The 20,447-nt window shown below is 42.4% G+C and overlaps 1 protein-coding gene across 1 annotated transcript in view; it reads left to right on the top strand.

The window, feature by feature from the left end:
* The window catches only part of abca3b (ATP-binding cassette, sub-family A (ABC1), member 3b), a 138,506-nt gene that overhangs the window by 94,916 nt on the left and 23,143 nt on the right, over nucleotides 1-20,447 (top strand). The window contains 5 exon segments of the mRNA XM_060901407.1: nucleotides 665-884; nucleotides 1,166-1,324; nucleotides 16,271-16,431; nucleotides 16,647-16,781; nucleotides 19,179-19,373. Of these exon segments, the coding sequence (XP_060757390.1) occupies nucleotides 665-884; nucleotides 1,166-1,324; nucleotides 16,271-16,431; nucleotides 16,647-16,781; nucleotides 19,179-19,373 (870 nt within the window).

Here is a 20,447-nt window from a genome sequence, read left to right as displayed (position 1 = left end):
ACAAAGACAAATCGATTAAAAAACAGCTTCTTTCCAAAAGCCATAACCGCCCTGAACTTGGATATGCTCTGACTTTATAGTCTATTTATTTTACTATTTTACTAATTTATAATGTGCAGTACTTCATAAGGTGACTCTCTATGCAATACTTTTATAATGTGCAATACCTCACTCCATAATGTGAAACGCAACACATTCACCTCAGGACTGTGCACCTTACACAACACATACACCTCAGGACTGTGTACCTTACACACAGCACATACACCTCAAGTCTGTGCACCTTACCTTACCTTGCAATACTTCATAATGTGTAATATTTTATCTTATAATGTGACACTCTCGTGCAATAATTTATAATGTGACTGTCTCTATAATGTGCAATACCTCACTCCATAATGTGTAACACAACACATACACCTCAGACTGTGCACCTTACCCCCCCTTTTTTTTTCTTCTCCCCCCTTTCTCTCTCTCTCTCTCTCTCTCTCTCTCTCTCTCTCTCCACGCTGTTTGCACTGTTATTGGAGATGCTTTAAATCTCATTGTACATGTGTATAGTGACAATAAAGGCATTCTATTCTATTCTATTTTGGTCCTGGTTGTAAGAGCATTTTGATAATTAGTCATTCATTTTTTTCCATGTTCTCCCTCTGTACTTCAGGTGGTGTTCCGTGCGTTTGGGGTGAAGGCCTTTGTGGAGGAAAATCACTTGGTAGCTGTACTCCTTTTATTGCTGCTATATGGCTGGGCTGTGATTCCACTCATGTACCTGCTCAGCTTCCTGTTCTCTAGCGCTGCCACTGCTTTCACCCGCCTCACAATCTTCAACATTATCAGTGGCACAGCCACCTTCCTTGCTGTCACCATCATGACCATCCCTGGTGAGAGGTCTTCTACCCATTCACCTAGTTGCAGAGAACGCTGGGAACTGATTAAGAGAGAACGTCATCAAACAGGCTAATTGTGTCAATAAAGAATGAAAGGGGACCAGATACAGTTGTGCAGTTGAGAGCATGCTAACTAGTCTCATTGGCTTTCATACTGTAAATATGTCAATATTGGCAGATTATTTTTTCAGATTTTTATGACAAACTGACTTGCACATTATCTAGACAAATAATAAGTATCTGTAACTTTGTCCTGATTCTCCTCCTGTTTTCAGAGTTGCAGCTGCAGAATCTCTCACGTCTACTGGATAAAGTATTCCTGCTGTTCCCCAACTACTGCTTGGGCATGTCCTTTAGCCAATTCTACCAAAACTATGAGACCATCAGCTTCTGCACCACCAGTGACTTCACTAAAGGAATCTGCCATTTTTACAGTGAGTTTTATTTTCATATTATTTAGTGAATATGACTTAAGGAGAAGCTGCCTTTATGCTCGACTAGACTAGTTAACATATTTTTGAGTTTTATTTGGTTTTATTTGTGGGTTTATTTGTACACTGTTGCCAAAGGTGTCTGACATTTCAGAATTACAAATGGCAACCGGAACTGCCAAAGCTACAGTATCCTGTAAAAGTCTGAGGCACCCTGTTTTTTTTTTTCATATAAACTTTGTTACAGATTTATATTTTATGACTTCTACATTATCGAGTCAGTACAAAAACATTTTAGAGTTCCAAACATTCGTTTTGCAGCACAAAATTAAATATTACAGAAAAAAAGTTTGTATTTGAGCAGCATATTACATAAGAGACTACTTTTCAGATTAAAAAGAAAACATAATGAAGGCTACTGGGTTTTGCTGCAAAATTAAGAAGCAAGTGTGACAAAGTGTCCAGAAGAACTGTGGATGTCTCTGCAAGGTGCTCAGTAAAACCTACAGCTCATTTCCTTATAAAACTGCACTCACTATACCTGAGACTACTATATACTGCACTCACTATACCTGAGACTTGTATATATAATCTCCTTCTCACCCCCGGCGGGGGGGTGGTATCCATGTCATCCTCAAGCTCGGGTCCTCTACCAGAGGCCTGGGAGTTTGAGGGTTCTGCGCAGTATCTTCGATGTTCCTAGGACTGCGCTCTTCTGGACTGAGGCTTCAGATGTTGTTCCTGGGATTTGCTGGAGCCACTCTCCCAGTTTGGGGGTTACTGCCCCAAGTGCCCCCACTACCACGGGGACCATGCAACCCTTGACCTTCCACATCCGTTCCAGCTGCTCTTTCAACCCTTGATACTTCTCAAGTTTCTCATGTTTCTTCTTCCTGATGTTGGCGTCAGCTGGGATCGCCACATCTATCACCACCACCCTCTTCTGCTCTTTGTCCACCACCACTATGTCCAGTTGGTTAGCCAGGATCTGTTTGTCAGTCTGGAAGCTGAAGTCCCACAGAATCTTGGCCCTGTTGTTCTCAGCCACCTTCTGTGGTATGGCCCATTGGGACTTGGGTATTTCTATTCCATACTGGTTGCAGATGTTCCTGTATACTATCCCAGCCACTTGGTTGTGCCTCTCCATGTACGCTGATCCAGCTAGCATCTTACACCCTGCTACTATGTGCTGGACTGTTTCAGGGGCTTCTTTGCACAGTCTGCATCTTGGGTCTGATCTACTCTGGTAGATCCTGGCCTCTATGGCTCTTGTGCTTATGGCCTGTTCTTGTGCTGCCATGATTAGTGCCTCTGTGCTGTCTGTCAGTCCTGCATTATCCAGCCACTGGTAGGATTTCTTGATATCAGCCACTTCCTCTATCTGACGGTGGTACATGCCATGTAGGGGTTTGTCTCTCCAGGTTGTCTGTTCCTCCTCCTCCTCTGCACTCTCTTCAGGGTTCTGCTGCCTGAGACATTCACTTAGCAGTTCATCCTTTGGGGCCATCTTTCTGATGTATTCTCGGATTTTCGATGTTTCATCCTGGACCGTGGTCTTGACGCTCACTAGCCCTCGGCCTCCCTCTTTCCGCTTAGTGTATAGTCTCAGGGTGCTGGACTTGGGGTGGAACCCTCCATGCATGGTGAGGAGCTTTCTAGTCTTGATATCTGTGGCTTCTATCTCCTCCTTTGGCCAGTTTATGATACCAGCGGGGTATCTGATGACTGGTAGTGCGTACATGTTGATGGCTCGGACCTTGTTTTTACCATTCAGCTGACTTTTCAGGACCTGCTTTACTCTCTGGAGGTATTTGGCTGTGGTTGACTTCCTTGTGGCCTCTTCATGGTTTCCATTAGCCTGTGGGATGCCAAGGTACTTGTAGCTGTCTTGGATATCACCTATGTTGCCCTCTGGTAGGTCAGTCCCTTCAGTCCGGATCATCTTGCCTCTCTTTGAGACCATCCGGCCACACTTGTCCAATCCGAATGACATCCCTAGGTCATCGCTGTAGATCCGGGTGGTGTGGATCAGCGAGTCTATTTCTCGCTCGTTCCTGGCATACAGCTTGATGTCATCCATGTAGAGCAGGTGGCTGATTGTTGCCCCACTTCGGAATCGGTACCCGTAGCCGCTCTTTGTGATGATCTGACTGAGGGGGTTCAGGCCTATGCAGAACAGCAGTGGTGATAGCGCATCTCCTTGGTATATGCCGCACTTGATGTTGACTTGGGCAATGGGTTTTGAGTTGGCCTCTAGGGTTGTCTTCCACATTTCCATTGAGTTCTGTATGAAGGTCCTTAGGTTCCTGTTGATCTTATACAGTTCCAGACATTCCAGTATCCATGTGTGTGGCATTGAGTCGTAGGCTTTCTTGTAGTCAATCCAGGCAGTGCACAGGTTGGTCTGTCTCTTCTTACAGTCTCGGGCGACTGTTCTATCGGCCAGTAGCTGGTGCTTGGCTCCTCTGGTGTTACTGCCAATTCCTTTCTGTGCCTCGCTCATGTATTGAGCCACATGCTTACTCATTTTTGCCGCAATGATGCCTGACAGGGCCTTCCATGTTGTGCAGAGACAGGTAATTGGCCGGTAGTTGGATGGGATGGGTCCCTTCTGGGGGTCCTTCATGATTAGGACTGTCCTGCCTTGGGTTAGCCATTCTGGGTGGGTTCCATCCCTCAGCAGCTGGTTCATCTGTGCTGCTAGGCGTTCATGGAGTGCAGTTAGCTTCTTCAGCCAGTACGTATGGATCATATCGGGGCCTGGTGCTGTCCAGCTCTTCATCTTTGACACTCTTTCTTGGACGTCTGCCATTGAGATGGTTACTGGTTCTTGTTCTGGGAGGTTGCTGTGGTCAGCTCTTAGGTCCACTAACCATTGGGCATCGGTGTTGTGTGATGCCTTTCTTTCCCATATGTCTTTCCAGTATTTTTCCACCTCAGCTCTTGGTGGGTCTGACCGGTTGTTGTTCCCCTGCCATTGAGAGTACACCTTGGCTGGTTCAGTGGAGAACAGCTTGTTTATTCTCCTGGCCTCTCCTTCCTTGGTGTATCTCCTCAACCGGGTGGCCAGAGCTGTTAGTCGCTGTTTGGCAGTTTCGAGTGCCTCTGGTATGGAGAGTGAGTTGTACTTCCTGGGCGCCCCTTTATTCACCATGTTCCCTTTCTGTAGTTCAGCTAGCTGGCTAACTTCTCTCCTTGCTGCCTTTATCTTGGCCTCTAATCGTCTCTTCCATGGTGGATACTGTTTGTTATGTCCCGAGCCCACCTTGTGTCCAAGCATCTCCATGATTACTGTTGCTGTACTGTGTATCAGCTTGTTGGTCTCAGTGATGGTTCTTGTGGAGATTGTCTTCAGAGCAGCATTCACATCTACTAGTAGATCTTCTGAAGGTACTTGGCAACTCAGCTTCGGTATTTGTCGGGGGTTCCAGGTTTCCAGTTGGGTCACGATCTTCCTTCTCAGGTCAGCAGCTCTTGTGTTGAGGCTGTTAGCTGTTGGGGCTTGGTACCCAATCTCTGGTTGTGGGGATGATGACATCTCCCCGCTGACCTTGCCGTAGCATCGTTGTTGTATTTCATTAATCTCTAGTTGTGATAGCAGATTTCGATTATGGATGTTGGAACACTGGGCTAATAGCTGTTTCTTTGTTAGCCTTGATTGTGGGTTTCGAAGTATCCAATGGTCCCACATTCTCTGCATGTATCCCCTCTCTCTGGGATTGCTTGTATAGTAGCATTCCAGCAAATCCGTATTTTCTGTCCTCGTCCATCGATGTCTTGTTCCAGTAGCCCATTTCTCATCAGTTTGCCCTGGTTCCCTAGCAACTGACGCAGACCTTGTTGACCCGGGCGACGTCTGAGCCGGTATGACTCTATCAGTTATGTTTTTTTCACTCATTCCTATGGTAGGCTGATATATCATGAGGGGTTTTGCCTAAGGACCCTTACTGGATGATGTTTTGCCCCGACCGGGATTTGAACCCCGATCTCCTGTGTCGTAGTCAGTGAGCATTACCACTGTACTATCCAGCTGATATATGCTTATATATGCTGATATATGATATATGTGTGTGTGTATATATATATATACACACACACACACACACACAGTGGTGCTTGAATGTTTGTGAAGCCTTTAGAATTGTCAATATTTCTGCATAAATAATAAATATCACCTAAAACATCATCAGATTTTCACACAAGTCCTAAAAGTAGATAGAGAACCCAGTTAAACAAATGAAACAAAAATATTATACTTGGTCATTTATTTATTGAGGAAAATGATCCAATATTACATATCTGTGAGTGGCAAAAGTATGTGAACTTTTGCTTTCAGTATCTGGTGTGACCCCCTTGTGCAGCAATAACTGCAACTAAACGTTTCCGGTAACTGTTGATCAGTCCTGCACACCGGCTTGGAGGAATTTTAGTCCATTGCTCCATACAGAACAGCTTCAGCTCTGGGATGTTGGTGGGTTTTTTCACATGAACTGCTCGCTTCAGGTCCTTCCACAACATTTCGATTGGATTAAGGTCAGGACTTTGACTTGGCCATTCCAAAACATGAACTTTAATATTCTTTTTTTTTTTGTTAATATATTTTTATTGCTTTCACATAGAAACCGTTGTTACACACCAAACAGCAATGCATAATGTATAAAAGACAAACGAGCAAACAAAAAAACAAACAAAAAACAAAACTAAAAGTATGTGTGTGTGTGTGGGGGGGGGTTACACTTCTTGAAACTCAGGTAGTTACAGGGAAAGAGCAAAACATAGGCTACATATCATGACATCAGATACATGAAGTATTTTAAGAAAAGAAAGATATGGCAGCTGACCAGTTGTCAATTGTCCGTGGCGTGGCTTTATGATACCTTGCTGTAGCACGCTCAAGAATTAAAATGTCCAAAATATAGGAACGCCAAACCGCTGCCAGATTTATGTCAGACTCAAACCAACCTTTCAAAATGGCCTTTTTTGAGGCAGTCAGGGCCGCCATCAATATCCTTTTCTGTTGAAAGGTAAACATTACATTAGAATCATCAGCAAGTAAAAGTAACTTTGGACATAAAGGAACATCATACCTTAACAATTCAGAGAGTTTTTTGACAACATGTTTCCAAAACTTGACAATAGGTGGGCATTCCCAAAACATATGAAAATAGTCCCCTATGGAGCCTGTGGTGCATTTTTTACAAACTTTATCATCAGTTAATTTCATTAAATAAGCTCTGCAAGGAGTTATATAGACCCTATGAGCAAACTTAAAATGTATTAGCTGATGGGCCAGACAATTAGAAGATGAGAAAATATTGGTCCAGATAGTTTCCCAGTCAGGCTCCACACCAAATCTATCAAACTCCCTGAACCAAACTGAAACAGCACCTATGGGAGGATGCTTTTCTGCAGTAAACACATCATATAAATATGACACCAAACCCTTGGTTGACTTAAATTTCTGCAAATGTTCAAGAAGGGGATGATTATTCAAGTGTCTATCCCATGGAACCCCATATGCCTTAAGAGCAGGGCTTTGAACTGGAATTTTTTTCCTATTGGTTCGTTCCGAACAGAAACGGAATTTTAACGTTTCCGGTTTTGGGTTCCACCATTAAATAGACGTTCCCGAACCGGTTAGAACAAAAAAATTTCGTTCCCGGAACGGTTAATTACGTTCCCTGTCAGCTGTTTAACAAATGGCTATAAAATTATGTCTCTGTCTCATCCAGCTTAAGCCAAATGTAGGCTAATTCTATTACAACCTTCATTAAATAAGACAAGAAATGATTCAAAACAATTATTATTTCAAATGTTGGCGATTTGGATTCTCAGTATGTCTTCCCATCTACACAAACAGAAAAAGTGCCAAAAATGAAAGATAATTCGTTTAGTGTGTTACCAAAGGCTAGTCAGGCCCTATAGAGGGCTACCGCATGACGTCACCGCGCCGCGAGATTTTGTTAGGCGCCATATTGGAAGACCAAGTACACATCTATGCAAGTACATACATACATAAAACAAACTACACCTGAAATGTAGCCAGGGCCGGTTCTGCCCTAATCTGGACCCGGGTGCAACATTGCGCAACCCCCCCCAAAAAAAAAAAAAAACAGTCTAAATCAGGACAACCATCACATAACTATAACTATAAACATTTTATATCAACTACTTTAACTAAATGGGCTATAATAAATAAGCCTGCAGGCAGCCACGGCGGGCTGCCTCAGAAAAGTAACCATTTGTCCTACCTTAAAACTCGTTTTGCATTTTCTGCCTCCTTTTTTGTATTTTCGACCCTCCGTTTATTTTCTTTCCTTTTCTGAAAACCCGATTTGTGTCCAGACATTTTGTTCTGCTACCAACGAACTAACTCGTCAGGTCTCGTCTCTCGAGCCCGCGATGATTCCCGTGGGAGGGGCAACAACTGATACATTTTTACAAACAGCCAATAGGGAGGTTGCATCGTTCAGGCTCTTCTTTGCTCAGAGACACTCAGTAATGCACTTACTCGCTAGTAGTCCACCTTCCCGCTCTCTCCATTCAATCAGCGAACGTCACACAGGAAGTGAACCCCAGCGGGTCATAGAAACTTGCGCAGGAGAAGAATGACTATTTGTAGGCTACAGAAACTTTGAGGAACGAAATAAAAACCGGTATTAACCGGTTACCATTATTTTTAATAAGCGTTTCTGTTCCGGAACATAAAAAATAATAAAGTTTCTGGTTTCGTTTCTGTTCCATGTGAAATAGAAAAAGTTCCCGGTTTTCGTTTTCGTTCCTTGAACCGGTTCAAAGCCCTGCTTAAGAGCAGAGCGTAATCTTAGGTAAAAGAAAAAGGATGTGCCAGGGAGAGAAAAAGAGTTACAAATGTCTTGAAAAGAACGTAAGCCATCAGAGTCAAATATATCACTCAGAGTATGGATATTTTTATCTGACCAAGAAGGAGAAACAAAAGGTTTAGAGCCTGTTAAGAGGTGGTTGTTGTGCCATAAGGGGGAGGATTTATGAAATTTATGATTATAACCCAGAAACTTACAGGACTGTTTCCATACTTCAAGAGAGCAGTTGATAATTGGACCCAGTCGTAGTAATGAGCTTCTTTGAGTGATACCTGAAAAAGGCAGATCCTGTAGTCGGAGGGGATGAACTAATCCTTGTTCTATGGATCTCCAGGAAATTTTGGAAGAAGGATCAAACCATACTTTTAAAAATCTTAACTGAAAAGCCCAAAAGTAATGCTTAAAATTAGGTACAGCCAGACCACCATAAAGTTTGGGAAGCTGCAATGTCTTTAAACGAATTTTGGATCTTTTGTTATTCCATATGAAATTAGAACAAAGCCTGTCAATGTCCCTAAAAAAATGTGGTGGAGGAGTCAGTGATATAGCAGAAAACAAAAAATTAACCCTGGGAAGAATATTCATTTTCAACACAGAAATCCTACCGCAGACAGAAATTTGGAGTGGGGACCATCTGTTCAGATCATTCTTGATTTTTTGTAACATCACATTGAAATTGTGCTTGCAAACCTGAGTGAGGGAAGGATGAATACTTACACCTAGATAAGTGAAACCAGAGGTTTGAATCTGAATAGGAGAAGACACAGGGGGATTAAAATGAGGAGGGGTTGAATCAAGAGGCATTAATATAGATTTACTCCAGTTAATTTTGTATCCGGAAAAAGAACCAAATCTTTGGAATAAAGCTAGGGCTTGAGGAACTGAGTTAGTGATATCAGACAGGTAAAGAATAATATCATCAGCGTAAAGTGAAATATGATGCGTGGTGTTTTTAATGTGTATAGGAGAAATGAATGGACTCTGCCTGACTGCTTGAGCTAAGGGTTCTAGGGATAAAGCAAACAAAATTGGAGAAAGAGGGCAGCCTTGTCTAGTGCCCCTCTCCAGACAGAACTGTGAAGACAATTTATGACCTGTAGAGACACACGCAGTGGGTTTATTGTAAAGTGTTTGAACCATATGGATAAATGTGTCTCCAAATCCAAATCTCCTAAGCACAGCCCACAGATAACGCCATTCCAGCCTATCAAAGGCCTTCATAGCATCTAGACTAAAGACTGCATAGGAGTCAGCTTCATCTTTGGGGGCGTCTATAACATGCAAAAGCCGTCTAACATTGTCTGAGGCCAGGCGACCCCTGATAAAGCCTGTCTGATCCTCATGTACTAAATGAGAGATGTATTTGTTTAGCCTGTTGGAAAGAACTTTGGCATATATCTTAATGTCTGAATTTAACAATGACAAGGGCCTATAGTTTCCACAGTCCAGTGGGTCCTTTCCAGTCTTTAACAACAAGGAAATCAGAGCTGTTCTTTGGTCTCTGTGAAAGTAGCCAGCATCTAGTGAATGTTGGATGGATTTAAGTAACAAAGGCCCCAACCAAGTCCCAGAGTTCTACAAATAGCTCTGGAGGTATCCCATCCAACCCTGGTGACTTGTGCCTAGTCATGGAAACAGCTGCTGATCTAAGTTCTTCTAAGGTGAGTGGGGCATCTAATTGGTCAGCTTCCTCTGCTGATAGAGACGGGAGCTCCAAAGGACTAAGAAAGGCATGCATATCGGTCAAGTCATCCGGTGTTTCAGACTTGTAAAGTTCAGAATAAAATTCCCTGAAAACATTATTCACTAGAGGTGGGTGGGTAATGACTACGCCGGAAGAATCTTTTACTGCATCCACTGAGGCAAGACGTTCTGACTGTTTAAGGCGCAATGCAAGAAGTCTATTTGGTCTATCTGACTGCTCGTAATAAAGCTGCCTAGTTCTAAGTAAATTAAACTCAGCCCTTACACTAATAACATCCTTATATTGTGCCTTTAAAGAATTCATTGCTCTAGCTCTGGCAGCATCATACTTATTTTTCTGCAATATTTCTATCTGCTGAATTTCTTTTTCCAGGTCACAAATTTTCCTCTTACGGTCTGCGACTATTTTGGAGGCATATGATATACAACTGCCTCTGATTGCACATTTTGTAGTCTCCCAGAGAACGTGAGGGTTTACATCATCTGAATTGTTTAGGGAGATAAATTTGTCCAAATCTTTCCTAATATATTCTAGGAATCTTTCATCCTGTAGCAGGTACACATTAAAGCGCCAACGCTTAAAACGAGAAGATGAGTAAGCTTTTGATAAAGTGATTTTGACAGGAGAATGATCAGAAATTAGCATAGGTAGGATTTCTGTGTTTAAAACCGACTCCAGCAGGGCAGCTGAAACAAAAATGTAATCAATTCTAGAAAATGTTTTATGGTGTGAAGAGAAAAATGTGTAGTCCCTTTCATTAGGATTCCTGATACGCCAGCCATCCACCACATTCAAGTCTTTCATAAAATCTGTGATGTAGTTAGATGACAAGAGCTGGTTGAAAGTAGGCGGGGCAGAGTTGGACCTATCCAGGATATCAATTGCTAAATTGAGATCACCACCTAAAATTATAGGAACGTTTAAATGTATGAGTCTGGCTTTGATATCATCAAAAAACTGTGGCTCAAAGACATTTGGTGCATATATGGAGACTAAACAATATTTAACTGAATTTAAGGTAATCAACGCAAAGCAAAATCGACCATCAGAATCATTGCCAAGCTCATCAACATGGAGATTCAGCTTTCTGTCAACTAAGAGTAGAACACCCTTTGTTTTATTTGGGGCACATGAAAAAGAAAGGATTTTATAAAACTTATTTTGAAATCTATGCACATCCTGTCTCTTTAAATGCGTTTCTTGCAAAATTCCAAAGTGTATTCTTTTCTTACGTAGAAATTCAAGGCACCTAACCCTCTTAACAGGCTCATTAACTCCCTGCACATTCCATGAAATGAAATTATAGTTGTCAATTATTAACTGTTATGAGCATACACAATGATAATTTGAAGACAAAAGAAAATGTAGCCATGTGAAAATATGCAGCCAAGTAACTGACGTAAAAATGAGCAAAAGCCCCCCCAGGCTTGAAGCATTGCATTAAAACAAGAACAAGAGCGCTGCTAGCCTGCCAGGGAAAAACGCTAACATCCCTGCATGGCCTAGCCAGAACAAAAATAATCATCATTCCTTGGATTCGAGCTAAGACAGTCTTGCAAAACCACGTTCAGTTTGGTTGCTTTAATACGAGTCATTGTTTATGAAAGAAGTGACCCAACGGGCACAATAGCGGAAAAACACACGTTACAATCCATGTTGAAGACAACGTTACTTTCGCATTCCAAATACAGTATAGTCAGGTCGCTAACCAGTGCAATAACGGATGTTTTTGTAGGAGAGGCAAGTGCTGAAATCAAATGTCTTTAATGTGATGCTGAGCCTCTTCGGGAGAAGAGAAAATGCGGGTGTTGTTTGAGTCGAATGTTACCTTCAGGCTGGCAGGGTAGAGAAGGAAAAACTGGATCCCTTTCTGTTTGAGCGAAGCGATGCAGGATGAGAAAGCTTTGCATTTCACGGCGGTGGCATTGGAGTAGTCAGCAAATAGCATGAGCTGGGACTGACCATGTTGTGCCTTCGTGCCTGCTTGTCGGTACGCCTTAATGATAGCCTGGCGATCGTTGTACCTCAGAAGTTTGAAGATGAGGGTTCTGGGCTTGCTTGATGAGTTTTCACCTCTCTTGTAGACTCGATGAGCTCTCTCAATTTCGATGATCCCTCGATCAGCCAGTGAAGGGAACCAGATAGGGAGCTGGCATTGTAGGAAAGCAATAGCGTCGTCCCCCTCTTCATTTTCTGGAAGGTTAACAAGACGCAGATTGTTTCTTCGGTTTCGGTCTTCCAGCTCCGCCACGCTGGATTGTAATTTAGCAATCGATGAGGTAGCTTCCCTAATTTGTGACCTGTCCTCGCGCTGGGCAGCTTGGATAATGTCAGTACGCTTGTTCAAAGTCATTAAAGAGGCGTTCATTGCTGAGACCTCAGTCTCCACATTGGAGAGTTTCTTTCGAAAAGTGTCCATATCACCCCGTATAGCTTTAACATCAAGGGAAAGTTCGCGTAGAGTTCCCCGCATCTCATAGAATAGCGTGGCTAACACAGGGCTCTCAGCGCTGCCATCCAAAATGGAATCCGTGTGCTCACCAAAGAGCTGTTTCTTGGCTTTCTTCTTTGCCGATTTAGATAGCGGAGAAGGGGTTTGGGGGTCTAACTCCTCCACAGTTCTCTTCTCCGCCGATCCCATTATAATTGTCAACAAATAGAATTGCCGTTAAAGCACTTTTGACTCAGTTTGAAAATGAAATATTGAAGGTGGCCTTGCAAGTTCAAGTTTAGGCGGCCATCTTAGCTGGAGCCCAACCGGAAGTCCCAACTTTAATATTCTTTAACCATTCTTTGGCAGAACGACTTGTGTGCTTAGGGTCGTTGTCTTGCTGCATGACCCACCTTCTCTTGAGATTCAGTTCATGGACAGATGTCCTGACATTTTCCTTTAGAATTTGCTGGTATAATTCAGAATTCATTGTTCCATCAATGATGGCAAGCCGTCCTGGCCCAGATGCAGCAAAACAGGCCCAAACTATGATACTACCACCACCATGTTTCACAGATGGGATAAGGTTCTTGTGCTGGAATGCAGTATTTTCCTTTCTCCAAACATAACGCTTCTCATTTAAACCTCATCTCATCTCATTATCTCTAGCCGCTTTATCCTGTTCTACAGGGTCGCAGGCAAGCTGGAGCCTACGGGTGAAAGGCGGGGTACACCCTGGACAAGTCACCAGGTCATCACAGGGCTGACACATAGACACAGACAACCATTCACACTCACATTCACACCTACGGTCAATTTAGAGTCACCAGTTAACCTAACCTGCATGTCTTTGGACTGTGGGGGAAACCGGAGCACCCAGAGGAAACCCACGCGGACACGGGGAGAACATGCAAACTCCGCACAGAAAGGCCCTCGCCAGCCACGGGGCTCAAACCCGGACCTTCTTGCTGTGAGGCAACAGCGCTAACCACTACACCACCGTGCTGCCCCCTCATTTAAACCAAAAAGTTCTGTTTTGGTCTCATCTGTCCACAAAACATTTTTCCAACAGCTTTCTGGCTTGTCCACGTGATCTTAAGCAAACTGCAGACGAGCAGCAATGTTCTTTTTGGAGAGCAGTGGCTTTCTCGTTTCAACCCTGCCATGCACACCACTGTTGTTCAGTGTTCTCCTGATTGTGGACTCATGAACATTAACATTAGCCAACATAAGAGAGGCCTTCAGTTGCTTAGAAGTTACCTTGGGGTCCTTTGTGACCTCGCCAACTATTACACGCCTTGCTCTTGGAGTAATCTTTGTTGATCGACCACTCCTGGGGAAGGTAACAATGGTCTTGAATTTCCTTCATTTGTACACAGTCTGTCTGACTGTGGATTGGTGGAGTCCAAACTTTTTAAGAGATGGTTTTGTAACCTTTTCCAGCCTGATGAGCATCAACAACGCTTTTTCTGAGGTCAGCAGGAATCTCTTGTGTTCATGCCATGATGCACTTCCACAAACGTGTTGTGAAGATCAGACTTTGATAGATCCCTGTTCTTTAAATAAAACAGGGTGCCCACTCACACCTTGATTGTCATCCCATTGATTGAAAACACCTGACTCTAATTTCACCTTCAAATTAACTGCTAATCCTAGAGGTTCACATACTTTTGCCACTCACAGGTATGTAATATTGGATCATTTCCCTGAATAAATAAATGACCAAGTATAATATTTTTGTCTCATTTGTTTAACTGGGTTCTCTTTATCTACTTTTAGGACTTGTGTGAAAATCTGATGTTGTTTTAGGTCATATTTATGCAGAAATATAAAAAATTCTAAAGGGTTCACAAACTTTCAAGCACCACTGTGTGTGTGTATATCGGAGCACCCGGAGGAAACCCACGCAGACACGGGGAGAGCATGCAAACTCCACACAGAAAGGCCTTTGTCGGCCGCTGGGCTCGAACCCAGGACCTTCTTGCTGTGAGGCGACAGTGCTAACCACTACATCACGCTCAGGGGCAGCACGGTGGTGTAGTGATTAGCACTGTCACCTCACAGCAAGAAGGTCCTGGGTTCGAGCCCAGCGGCCGACAAGGGCCTTTCTGTGTGGAGTTTGCATGCTCTCCCCGTGTCTGCATGGGTTTCCTCCGGGTGCTCTGGCTTCCTCCACAGTCCAAAGGCATGCAGGTTAGGCTAATTGGTGACTCTAAATTGACCGTAGATGTGAGTGTGAATGGTTGTCTGTGTTAGCCCTGTGATGACCTGGCGACCTGTCCAGGGTGTACCCTGCCTCTTGCCCATAGTCAGCTAGGATAGGCTCCAGCTTGCCTGCGTCCCTGTAGGACAGGATAAACGGCTACAGATGATGGATGGATGGATCTTTTTAGCAAAGGGTTGTCCCACAACAAGTATTGACTTTGTTTCTGGCTTACTGCTGTTTCTAGTATTTTTTATTTATTATTATTATTTTTTTTTAAATGTTGAAATATTTCGTTTCATTATTTTTTAAGCCATTTTTGGTCTACAACATTTCTTTATATGTGCCTAAGACTTGTGCAGAGTATGTCCTAAGCTATGTGTATATATTTTCATTCTTTCTTTTATTCATCTTCAGAATTAACTTTATTCTGATTAGGGCCATGGTGAATTAGTTAATATATATATATACGTACAAAGTTGTGATTTCAGAAAGAAAAAGTTATGATTTCAGACATGATTTTATATTTTACAGTGCTCAGCGTAAATGAGTACACCCCCTTTGAAAAGTAACATTTTAAACAATATCTGTTTTTTTGCATTTTTCTTTGTATTCTTCACCTTTGCGACGCCATACAGTTTTGAAGCCATCAGTTCCAAAAACATTTATCTTGGTCTCATCACTTCAGAGTATAGAGTCCCAGTAGTCTTCATCTATGTCAGCATGGGCCCTGGCAAATTCTAGGCGGGCTTTTTTGTGCCTGGGCTTTAGGAGAGGCTTCTTTCGTGGACGGCATCCATGCATGCCATTCCTCTGCAGTGTACACCGTATTGTGTCACAGGAAATAGCCACCCCAGTTTGGCTTTCTATTTCTTTAGATAACTGCAGTGAACTTGCATGCCAATTTTCTTCAACCCTTCTCATCAGAAGACGCTCCTGTCGAGGTATTAACTTCCGTGGATGACCTGGATGTCTCTGTGAGATGGTTGCAGTTCCATCTTTCTTAAATTTTTGTACCACTTTTGCTACAGTATTCTGACTGATAAGTAAAGTTTGCTGATCTTGTAGCCTTCACCTTTGTGATGGAAAGAAATTATTTTCTTTGGGGAATTCTGAAGAGACAAGTTGAGCATCACTCTCCATCCAGCATCCAGTCACTAAAAGAGGTCATTGTTGAAGAATAGAAAAAGATTGATGTTGCAAAATGTCGCCAACTTGTTCATTCCATGCCTAGAAGACTTGGTGCTGTCATTAAAAATCATGGAGGCCATACAAAGTACTAGATGTAGTAGTTTTTGTTGTGAGGTGTACTCATTTTTGCACCACCCTAATTTGAGTAAAACTGAAAAATGTGTAATCTAAGTTTATATTATTAACCTTACTTTCACGTTACAAGTTAAACAGATGTTATATTAAACTTTGTCTTCAACATTTAGGAAATTGTTTGTGTTCATTGAGATATTGTTTAAAATGTTACTTTTCAAAGGGGGTGTACTCATTTATGCTGAGCACTGTATAAGTGGATATGGTTCCTTGTTTGTTGTCTGGGAATATAATGTTCTGATGGTGGACTCCATAACGATATGCAGATGGATACAGGAATGGATTTGAAGTTCTAAGGGACGTGAAGTTTTAAGTCATAAGTCTGATTTATATTTAGTCTGTAATTAAGCACAGTCTATATCCAAAAATTCAGGGATAATAGTAATTATTCATGGCATTTGCATCAGTACCAAGTTGTGTCTTTGAATGTAATGGTTTTCTGCAGACATCACCTATCAGCTGAACTACTTCTCTATGAATGAACCCGGAGTGGGCTGTTACCTGGTGGCCATGTCCCTGCAGGGTGTGGTTTTCCTCATCCTTCTCTTCGTCATCGAGCTCCAGTGCAGCAACATGCTCTTCAACCTCTGTAGGAGATACAAGAAGGTATGAGAGTAGAGAGAGAAAAAAGGGGCAGTTACATTATATAGTCAGCCATGCAGTGTTCTGCTGTACAGAGAATTACACATACACTCAGACATATTAAAGCTGAGAAGTACACTCAGCTTTAATATGCAAATATACTCCAGTAGAATTTATAAAATGGTACATAGAGTGAATGAAAGACTGAAATTTATGTGTGCTGCATTTTTGTGTCCAAGGGTATGCCGGTCAGAGAAGAAGCCCTTCAACCTGAGGATAGAGATGTAGCTGATGAGAGAAAGAGGGTTTTGGAATGTCAGCCTGTGGTGGAGTCCATGGTGGGCAGTCCTCTTATTCTGCAAGAACTTACTAAGGTATCCATTAAACTGCACACTTCCTTTTGTAGTCATATGTGCATGAGCATCACGGTAGGACCAGTAGTCCTATAGAAGTATAATAGAACTATTCCAGGGTCTCGAGGTGATGGAGGTCCTTGAGGAGCCTGGACTGAAATGTTACATTATATAATCATAGATCAAAGAATGGGGCCAACGCCATTTATAACCACAGATGAAGTTGTGTTCATTTATGATAGTAGAGCTTTGCTAAACAGCAAATTATCGTTGGGTTGTGGGTGGTGGTTTTTTTTTTTAATTCAACAAAAAATATATTTAATGATTTATAATGAAGCTCAGGTTATTACTTCTATAATAGGGAACCAAATTAAGTAAGAAGAATACTTGATATATAATTATTTTTGGATTTTATAGTCAGTTTAAATAATTGTGGCACTTGTGAAATTCATCTCATCTCATCTCATTATCTCTAGACGCTTTATCCTGTTCTACAGGGTCGCAGGCAAGCTGGAGCCTATCCCAGCTGACTACGGGCGAAAGGCGGGGTACACCCTGGACAAATCGCCAGGTCATCACAGGGCTGACACATAGACACAGACATCCATTCACACTCACATTCACACCTACAGTCAATTTAGAGTCACCAGTTAACCTAACCTGCATGTCTTTGGACTGTGGGGGAAACCGGAGCACCCGGAGGAAACCCACGCGGACACGGGGAGAACATGCAAACTCCACACAGAAAGGCCCTCGCCGGCCCCGGGGCTCGAACCCAGGACCTTCTTGCTGTGAGGCGACAGCGCTAACCACTACACCACTGTGCCACCCCACTTGTGAAATTAAAGGGACAATTTTAACTTTATCCTGTGATTATATATACAGACAGGTGACAAATTAAAGGTATATTTGTGGCCAGTGGTGATGCTTTGGAGCCATTTTGCTGGCATGGTTTTCTGTTACTGCAAATACAGAGTTATTCTGATTGATCACCTTTATCCTAGTGGTGATTTGGAGCGGTCTCTTCCAGGATGACCCTGCCCCCATCCACAGGGCATGAGAGCTCACTGAATGTTTTGGTGGTCATGAAAATAATGTAAATCATATGCTTTGACCCAATCACCAGATCTCAGCCCAGTTGAACACTAATGGGAGATTTTTTTTTTTATTTGCTTAGAGATTATAGAAAGAAAAACAAGAAAAAAGCATACAAAGAGATACACAAGATATACAAAAAAGCAGAAAGACAATAGAAAGAAAAACCCAAAACTGACAAGGAAGACAAAAAAAAAAGAAAAACAAGAAAGATGATGGAACAAAATAAACAGACAATAAAAAAAACTAATGGGAGATTTTGAATCAACATCCAGACAGCTTTTAGACAGTTCCCTCCATCATCATCGTCATCATCATAATTATAATCATCAAAACAACTGAGGGAATATCTAGTGTAAGAATGGACAAAATACTTTTTTTCTTATTTATTTACTTACATATTTACATTTCGATTTGTCACCTGCCTACATCAGTATAGTCGAAGATTGGAAAAAGACCACATGATTGGTTTTTTTTTCTTTGTTTCTTTTCCCCCCTAATCTTCAATTGTCCAGTTTTAGTGATCATATGCCCATGATAGCCTCAGGTTCCTGTTCTTAACTGACAGGAGTGGAACCCATTGTATTCTTCTGCCATTGTAGCCCATCCACCCCAAGGTTCGATGTTTTGTGCATACTGATATGCTTTTCTGCTCACCATGGTAATAAAGAGTGATTTTATGAGTTGCTATATCCTTCCAGCTTGAACCAATCTGGCCATTTTCTTCTGACCTCTCTTATCACCAAGGCGTTTCTGCCCACAGAACTGTCACTCACTCAGTGTTTGTTTGTTTGGGTTTGTTTTTTTTCGCACCATTCTGTGTAAATTCTGGAGACTGTTGTGTGTGAAATTCCCATGAGATCAGCAGTTTCTGAAATCCTCAAACCAGTCCATCTGGCACCATCGACCAAGCCATGGTCACAGAGATCACACTTTTCCCCATTCTGATGTTTGATGTGAACATTAACTGAAGCTCTTGACCTGTATCTGCATGATTTTATGCATTGTGCTGCTGCCATATGATTGGCTGATTTAGATGCAAAAATGGGCAGGTGTACAGGTGTTCCTATTAAAGTGGACAATGAGTGTACATTTTTGGCCTTACCATCTGCTACTATCACAGATTGAATTTGTACAGGGCCAAAAATTGGTTTATATTTTAAAATTCCAGAATATCCACACCGAAACTCCTAATTTTGACAATATTAAGTAAGGGAGTTGTTTTTTGAGTGACATTAGCTCCTGTTTATACTGTGCACAGTTTCATCAGTTAAATGTCCATAGTCACCTTTTGGAGTAAGGTCTATTGTTGTGTATACTCAGGTGTACTCAGGGAGCAAGTCTCTGCTGGCAGTGGACCGCTTGTCCCTGGCTGTGGGGAAGGGTGAATGCTTTGGCCTGCTAGGTTTTAATGGAGCAGGAAAGACGACTACATTTAAAATGCTGACTGGAGATGAGACTGTGACTGCAGGAGATGCCTTCATTGATGGCTACAGTATTCTTCGTGACGTGAAGAAGGTCAGACATTGGTCAACAATTGTACATTTCACAAATAAAACCCATTTATTATCTGTAATTTTTTTAATGTATTTGTAAGTGTGAAAATAAGCAAGTTATTCTAGAACAGGGGTGGCCAACCAGTTGGAGACCAAGAGCCACATTTTTTACTGTATTACCGCAAAGAGCCACATCATACACATGGGCACATGAACATCACCCATCCCTTCCTCTCTCTCTCACACACACACACCTCTGCTCAGCCAGATTAATAGTAAATGTCACACACCAACATATTTACTCCTACAGTACTAAGACCACAGGCTGAGGCCAGTCATTTTTAACAATGAACATTGTGTGCACTTACTATGCATGCTGCTTAGTGGGACTCATGGCATTACCAAAAAAAAGCCACACCATACACATGACCACACATGTGTACCATACATGTGACCCCCCTCGCTCTCTCTCTCCCTCACAGACACACACGCTCAAACACGCACCTCTGCTCAGCCAGATTAATAGTAAATGTCACATGCCAACATGAGAGAAATTTACTCCTTCAGTCAGTACTAATACCACAGGCCAGTCATTTACAGCAATCAATATTGTGTGCACTTACTATGCATGTTGCTTAGTGGGACTTCTGACATTCCTTGCCTTGAACAATCCTCTTCAAATCTGGCTTGTATTCCGTCGTTGCCACTCGAAGCAGTTTTTTCACATGGGTGTCAGTCAGAACAGAACGATGCTTTGACTTCGTTTCATGGTAGAGAACACAGACTCGCAGACGTATGTTGACCCAAACATTGACAGTATCTTAAGCGCAGCCTGTTTCACATTCGGGTATTTTTCCAATGGCACACTTTTCCAAAACTCAATGGTGCCTTCCCTCAAAACAGATTTCATTTGGTCTTCCTCACGAAGATCGATCATCTCCAACTCAGCCGCAGCCTCATCTGTGACAAGCGGGGCTTTCAAACAGTCCATCTCCGCATTGAATGGGTCGACAAGGAACGTAATCTGTGGCCTTTTCAGTTGTATATCACGGAACCGGGTTACAAAGCTTTCGTGCAGGTTTTCAATTAGTGTTGC

The sequence above is a fragment of the Neoarius graeffei genome, chromosome 20 (assembly GCF_027579695.1).
Source record: "Neoarius graeffei isolate fNeoGra1 chromosome 20, fNeoGra1.pri, whole genome shotgun sequence".
Lineage (NCBI taxonomy): Eukaryota > Metazoa > Chordata > Actinopteri > Siluriformes > Ariidae > Neoarius > Neoarius graeffei.
The sequence above is the reverse complement of the archived record's forward strand: the minus strand, read 5'-3'. Positions and strand labels throughout refer to the sequence as shown.